Genomic DNA, 8243 nt, shown 5'->3' with positions numbered 1-8243 from the left:
AGTTAATAAATCTTAACCACTAAAAGTACTTACTACTATTGTCTTCATTTATTTTCAGTGACATTTTACAGTCCTTTAAAGTGGTAATAATATAATTGCAATGAATAGGTCTAGGGGGAATAATATTATCAAAATAACTGGAGGAACTATGCTGCCTGCCACAGCCCCATCAAATGAAAACAAAACCAAAAAAAAACCGTTTTGGTTTTTTTTTGGGCACTTGGGGTGGTTATCGTCCATTTATCGTTATCGAGGTTAACTGCTCAATTTATCGTGATATTGATTTTAGGCCATATCGCCCAGCCCTATATAGCAGGTACAAGGCCTTTATCAAGAGCAAAAGAATAACTGCGGTTATTTAAATGCATTTTAAAACCACTGGCTATCATCCGATTGAGCTTTCGTCTTAGCAGTTAAATGACTGGCTCACCCCACACACATTCTCTGACCAGATGGCTTCACTGCAAAAATGTGCTCTTTAGACATTAGGACAGCAGAATAAGCTGATGGTTTCCCAGAATGAGCAAAGCATAAAGGGCAAGAAAATGCCACAAAAGTCTTGACCACTAGCATCAAGTTAATGTGAATGGGGTGTCTGCTACTAAACTGATCATATTTTTCACAAATGTCACTTAAAAGACCGGAAATTTTTTTTTCAGACTACTTCTTGATGTACATGAAAGGTACGAAGAGAACAATATTAGTGATAGATTTGTCTTTACCAAAACAACCTTCACCTTTAGATGAACCACAGCAGCCTTCATCTAAAGGTGTGGCCCTATAATCAAAGCAAAATGCCTACTCAGCCCATCGTGGTTTATTTTGAGAACTTCACTGGCTGTCTACTCGCAAAAAACACCGCTTGATTTCTGTATCTTCAGGGTGTACTTGTAGGCATTTCTGACAGCTGTGGTTTGAGAAACAAAGACTAAAGGAAGGGAAATCAGGATTTACAGGAGACAATATTGAAAGTTAGCAGCTGTGTCAGAGCTGTATTTGTGGTGAAGTGAAAAGGCTAAGAAAAGCACTGATTTCTTTCGAGATCTGTTGGCGGGCAGTAACCCCCCCCCCCATATAAATTCTTGTGAGCACAGTAGTCGTGGAGGTTGTGCTGGGCAAGTTTGATGTATTTGCTCCTATTATAGAGGGAGCACTGCTCGGCTGGGCATGAAAGTTGGAGCGGATTGGATGGACAGAGAAGAGGTGGGAAAGAACAGAAAAAGAAAGATGGATGGTTGGATTTAATGTTCACCAGCTCCTTAAACCAAGAAGCAAAATTTGCCTGTTGGCTTTAATAGGAGAGGAGAGGAGAGGAGAGATGAAACAAGGAGACATGAAGATCATTTTTGAGTATTATAGCCCAGGTGATTTGAACTAACATCTATTTTTCATCAATTTTCTGTCCAATGTAGAAAAAATAACACTAAAAAATTCTTACACTCTCATATACAACACACACAAGCAAATAAGTACTTACTTCCTGTCCAGAGAGGTAGTAGGCAGCCAGCAATCCTCCTATGAACCGAATGTTGACCTCAAACACTGACACCTCAGCATTCTGGAAAATTAAGACAGCACAAAAATCATTAAATAAAGCAGCTTGCTACAGGAAATGGCACAAAGTAATCACTAATACCCAATATCTAAACAGAACAGGCAAAACAGCACTCCCCTATTGGCTCTATTCTCTGGTGACACTGGATACATAACTGTGAACAGTATTAATTTCTGGCTTTGGTGAAGCCCAGTGGTGTTGTATAACAAAACACTAAGATCAATGGCTTCTTAATGTTATTGCTGATTTGCATGTCATGCAGCAAAAGATGCAAAGTGGAAAGGTACTTTCAGACAGATCAGATAGTAAAAGCTGTCCAAGTGAAACAAAAATTTTTGAATCATTAGCGCTGAGCAACAAGGCAGTAACCTGCCAGCAGATATGAAGTGGAACGTGTGAGAGCGACAGGAGAGAAAAGACGTCTTGAGGATTAAACACTGAACTAAAGCCACCACGAGTACACAAAGTGGTTAAGGTGATTTCGCACATTATTTGGGTCTAAAGTTGTTACCATGGTTATTGTTTGCCAATTCGAATTAGTTGGCTGCTCATCCCAGTTAATGTGCCTCCAAAGGAGAACCTAATTAAGACTTTCATGTACACACTTGACTGATTTCACTCTGTGCAATGCTTGTACTGCTGGCCTTGCAGCTTCCTTCAAACCACAGCATTCCTCGTGTTTGGGAAATTGGAAGACTGTGACTGACAACATGGTTGATGACACAGCGACTGTGATGCAGAAATGTTATTCACCTGGAACGCCTTTTTGGTCCCGTACATTCAAATGCTGAGAGCTCCTTGCAATTTACAACATGACCTTGCCCTGATATTTTCACATTAGAAATGAAAACGTACCAAAGATGAGAGAACTCTGCCTACACATTTTTTAAAGTGCAGGCTGAATGACCTCTGTTTACAGTAAATGAATAGGAGAAAGAAGCGGAGGAGTGCAGGAACATTGTGTGGCTATAACATGTTAAGATCAGCCACAGCATGGTTCAAATAAATACATCAAATATTTATGATTGAGCCTTACTGATTACAGTACTCACAGTTTACAGCACTCTCTTCTGTAACCTGATGAGGTAACTCTAACCTGGAGTCAGGAGCACATGTGAACAAGAACATTCAAAAACTGGTTGTGATGCTCAGGCCTGAACACTGGTCAGCACCGGTACTCACATTAGCGCAAACCTGGCCGTGATGTCAGCCTAGCTTCATCTAATCCACTTAATTCATTCAAGAGCCTCTCTTGGCTTCTTGCATTTCCTTCAGTGCAAAGAGCTGCCATAACCTGTCAGATAATGCTTCTGCTGGGAAGTCTTTTCAATAGAGCTATACAGGGAACAGTGAGCCTTCTTGGCATGCCTTCCCCCACAGGCACATTTCCCTAAAGAATGCTTTTCTTATCTACAGAGGCATACAGTGTTACATCTAGCTGTACAATACTGTGGTTCATGTCTGAAAATCTGAGCATCTTTTGAAGGTAAACCCCACAATCTCTATAGTATCTCTTGATCTATGGGCTGTTCGCAGCAGGGTGGATTTTGGCCTCTCAGATATAACAGGTCTGATTTGCTCCTGAAATAGTGAAGCCCTATCATTGTTGAGGCTTTCACTTGAGTATAAGCAAAAAAAAAAGGAGAGAGAGAGAGAGAATGTAGCAGCCGTACACTCGATGTTGAGTTAATTTTTATTTTGCAAGCTGTTTGAATGTGTCTTAAAGTACCAGAGTTGCTTCCTGCCTCAGATCCCATGTGTGGATTAGTGCTGGAAGGGAAAAGTGTTGAATACTGCCTGCATAAACCTATTTTCAACTTGCACATATTTTCTCTCTGCACCCAAAGTTTTCAGACTAAGCCCAACTAAAAAGGTTTTCATTTTTACCGGCACACAATCAGCACTTCAACAAAACCCACTGAAAGGCAAGACGAGCTACAGGTTTGTGTTAAACCTGATGAAAGGTGGCGACTGGGAAGCTCTCATCCAGCCGAAGGCTGGCATCCGTCTACAGCAGGATTGTGTAAAACTAAAATACACAGTGGGCCAAAATTCAAAACTGGGCTAACATTAATATTTATTGGGAAAAAAATCTTCCTCCAGATATAAGAATGAATCTTTTCTTATGGACTCATACAAGTTTTGCTAAAAAACTGAATATGGAACAAGCAAAGCTTAATACTAAGCAATATATATATATTAGCTGTAGAATACCAGTAGGCCAGCTCTAATAGTAATTTGGTATGGCTTCGCGGGCCAAATGTAATTAGGCTGCGGGCCAAATTTGGCCCGGGGGCCAAAGTTTGACACCTATCGTCTACAGCATGAGTCAGCCTTTACTTGTTAGCCATTTACAGCTGCAGTTTAGAAGCACTAAGCCCAATGAAAAGCAGGGACAAAACAACCCTGATTTAAAAAAACAAACAAAAACAAAACAAAAACAAAAAAGCCTGAGGTGAGCACAGAGGGGGAAGTGGGAGGCTACGTCCGCACGTACCCGGGTATTTTTGAAAACGCAGATTTTTCTATGCGTTTGCACCTTTTGTCCACATGTAAACGGCGTTTTCGGTCACTGAAAATGGAGATTTTTTAAAAACTCCTGCCAGGGTGGATATTTTCGAAAACTCAGTTTTTGCGTTTACGTGTGGACCAATGTTTCTACAGTTTGACGTCACACTGTGCGCCAGGTTATTGTTTCGGTGAAATGAATTTCTACCATGGCGGACTTAGACAAAATACCGTTACTGTTCATTTTTCCTCTCTGCAGTGTTTAAATGCTTACATATACACACACAGCACTGAGTCCTCCACACATAGGACTCAGTGCTGTTTCTATGCGCCATCTTTGTTTACTCTTTCCCACCCAGGCTTCTAGACTTCTGATTGGCCAACATTTCTACACGGTCAGGAATATATCGCTACCTGCTGCTTTGGCATGTTCCCGGCAGCGTTTTCCTTCCTTTTTGGCTTTTACGTGTGGACGGGATTTTTTTTTACAAACGAAAACGGAAAATCTCCGCTTTCAAAAAATACCCGTGTACGTGTGGACGTAGCCGGAGTTACACAGGTTGTGCAGTGAGGCTTGAGAGCAGCACAGGAATATACGGTTGGACTGAAATCATGTATTTTGTCATGGAGCTACTAAACAGAACACCAGGGTCACTTCATTATATGATCTTCTATTTTAACACTGTTAACAACACTCACTCCCCCCTCTATTTATATCCAACATGTATCAGTACAAACAGATCTATCAGCTCTCTGTCAGCATTTATTTTTTGTGCCATTTTCTGTTATTGATAATGAAGGTTTGTTTTAAATGAGTGCAAGCCACTGATAAGCCTCAAGAATAGAAAGGTTAGATTGGACTTTCTATTCAAAAAAAAAGAAAAAACAAAGAAAAAAAGAAAAGAAAATCAAAAAGCCAGCACAGCTCTGGAGAAAACATTCTTTGGAAAGATAAAACCAAGATCAACCTATGGAAAAGGCGCAGAACAGCTCCTGATCCAAAGCGTACCAAATCAACTATAAAACACAGTGGAAGCCGTGTGATGGCTTGGGCGTGCATGGCTGCCAGTGGCACTGGGACGCTAGTACTTATTGATGATGTGACACAGGACAGAAGGAGTCGAATGAAATCTGAGGTGGTCAGAGACGTACTGTCAGCTCAAATCCAGCTAAATGCAGTCAAATTGATTGGGCAGTGTTTCATAATACAGATACATAATATAGCATGCATTTCACTTGTTGAAGACTAGACCCATTGCCAGCAAAAGGTTTCAACGAAGTATTAGAAATGAAGATTTTATTTTTAGTTACTAAATTTTTCCAATGACATTTGAGCCCCTGAATTAAAGGTATTGTGGTAAAAATGCTTTAGTTCATCACATTTTTAGGCAATCTTTTTCAACCTACTCAAAGCCTGCACTTCAACCGCATTGAAGTTATTTCCTTTAAAATTCATTGTGGTAATGTATGGAATCAAAATTAGAAAAAAAATTGTCTGTGTCCAAATATTTACTGACCTAACTGTACATTAAAGCGAATAGGCATGTGTGCCCACATGTGTCAATATGGGAATTATTAAACCCTTTATAATCAACAGTAGCATCAACTCTGTAAACGCAACATGAACATGCTACACGTGTTGGTGTCATGTTCTCAGTATTGTCTGCCGTCTACTCTGTTCTGTACACTGAAAGCAAAGAAATAGCCGGAGCCCAGTTCACACATACTTGTCAATAAAGCTGATTCTGAAAGGTTCTGTATTAGCTGGATTTTAATCATTATGTTAACAATAAAAGGTAAGAGACACACAGGTTAATGTTTCACACCTCCTTGAATGTATATTTGTAGACTGTCGATTTTAACATCTCTCCCAACCCTAATTGCTGTTTATTCCCAGAGCTTTATATGATGTTAAAACATCCCTGGTGTAAGATACTTGCATGAAACAACATATTTGAAAACATTATGTTTTAAAAGCTCAACAATAACATTTTACAATGTAATTAAAAAAAAAATCAATTTACAAAAGAATATTCATATTAAAACCTGGGATCTCAACAGCTGGTGAGAATGCATCTTTTTGTTTGTTTGTTTGGTTCACAGTGTGTGATTTCACTGAAGTATCCCAACAAATCTGATGACAGACCTTCAAATTTGATAAAACATGTCATCCAGACGATTCAGCTAAAATATTAATGTCTGTCATTGGAAATGACACGAGAGGAGCCAACACAGTAAGTCACTGCTTTCACCTTCAGTAAAACGGCTTCTAGAAGAAGGAAACTGATGGGAGAAGATGTGTCTAATCATGCCAAACATGACAGCTTAAAGTGAGCAGGACCACAAAAGCTCAGCAATGGTATAAAAATTTTAACAGCAGAATGGCCTTTTCTACCTTGTCAAAGACTGTGAATCATGTGTCTGCATTTCTTATTGCCAGAAACATCATATGCTAGGAAAGAAATCTGAATAAAGAACTCAAATGAATCCAGGAAATCAGACTGGGCTCAAACAACAGCTAGAATTAATCAGTATTTCAATCTCCTTGCTGCATGGGATCAGATCAAATCCTCATTTTGATTGGGGTCATTAATGCATTAGTTAACAAAGTCTATTAGTTTGCTGGATGTTTGGGCCTAGCATAGATGCAGTTCGCATGCCGACACATCCATCATCTGAGGGCAAGCTGCAATGCGGGGGTCTAACCAGGACACTAGAGAGTCCAACAATGACTCACTGCTTGGCTCAAACTGACATGGCAGCTATTTAATCATTCATTAGTGGTAAAGCTGGAGCTGGAGGATGTGTTGGTGGCAAGTGGGTGGCTGAATTGAGAGGTAGACGAGCGCAGGTGTAACATATGCAATAAAAATGTGCATAAATTTGCTAAAAGCACACAAGAACCACACAGTTACTTTTAAGCAATAAATACTGTGTGTACACACAGAGAGAGACCAATTTACTATGTTTATGCAAGATGAAGACGAGGGAAATAATGTCACGACTCTGCAATCACATATTTCAAAAATACTTGTTATTTTCTCATGTATGGTTCGGAGTCCACTTCAAAACAGCTTACAGCACAATTCAGCTGGAGTTTTTGATAACTTGGATCTTATTTTCATTGTTTAGGCTAATGACTTTATTGCTCACTCAACTAACTGGGTTCTAGGAACGAGGCAACATGCTACAAAGATGTCAGGTCATTCAACAAGAAACAAAATGGTAAATTACACTCTACATATTTCTAAAAGACTAAAGATTACAGTTAGAACTGAACCATCCACTAGCTTTGATGCCACAGGCACATGTTCCTGTGTATTGTTGCATGATGCACTGAATTCTTCTCCCCCGCATATCAAACTAAACTAAGAAAAAATGGAAGACAACATATTCGGATGAATTTGGAGTTGCAGGAACTACTTTAATGAATGCTATGGAATGATGAATAGCAACTATTCTTAGTACAGTGGCTATAAAGGGTGTACACATACCTCTTTAAATACCAGGTTTTAGTGAGGTTAAAAAAAAAAAATGAGACCACAATAACTCACTGACAATGATTTCAAAGCAATTCAATTATTTCAACAAACAAATCTGTTAGTCGGCACACCTTTAAAGGAATACGCTGTTGAAGCAGCAGACAGCGTTCTGTCTTCTTGTGTACACACCTGCTATCAATTAAAGAGACTGATTAACCCCAAATACAGTTCAGCGGTCCTAGCAGGACCTTCCTGACATTTACTTAGTTGCCTGCTGCATCAAAAGCTCTGGTTCACAGACCGCTTACAAAGCATCAAAGAGATTTCACTGTTGAAAGGTATCAGTCAGAAGAAAGGTACCAAAGTTTCCACTGCACTGAATATACCAGGAACAGAGTGAAGACAGTCATCAAAAACTGACACCGCAAAGAACTGGATGTCCCCCAAAAACTGATGAAAAGACAAGGTGAAAACTAGCTCGGGAGCCTATCAGAGGATCTAGAGTAACACTAAAGGAGCTGCAGGAATTTCTGGAAAGCACCAGTTGTGTACTATGTAACAACAATCTCAATATGTATTTTCCATTTGTCTGGACTATGGGGCAGGATTGCAAGACGGAAGCCTTTCTGGCAAAGAAAAGCATCCAAACTAGAGCTGGGCGATATGAGATTTTTTCATATCACGATATGTTTTTTTTT

At 39.6% G+C, this 8243-nt stretch overlaps 1 protein-coding gene across 1 annotated transcript in view; it reads right to left on the bottom strand.

Annotated features, from left to right (window-relative positions):
• The window catches only part of man1a2 (mannosidase, alpha, class 1A, member 2), a gene marked incomplete at its 5' end in the record, with an annotated part of 107548 nt that overhangs the window by 74562 nt on the left and 24743 nt on the right, over nucleotides 1-8243 (bottom strand). The window contains 1 exon segment of the mRNA XM_014336868.1: nucleotides 1478-1558. Coding sequence (XP_014192354.1) covers nucleotides 1478-1558 — 81 coding nt within the window.

The sequence above is a fragment of the Haplochromis burtoni genome, unplaced genomic scaffold, assembly GCF_018398535.1.
Source record: "Haplochromis burtoni strain Fernald_Lab_line unplaced genomic scaffold, NCSU_Asbu1 Contig_154, whole genome shotgun sequence".
Lineage (NCBI taxonomy): Eukaryota > Metazoa > Chordata > Actinopteri > Cichliformes > Cichlidae > Haplochromis > Haplochromis burtoni.
The sequence above is the reverse complement of the archived record's forward strand: the minus strand, read 5'-3'. Positions and strand labels throughout refer to the sequence as shown.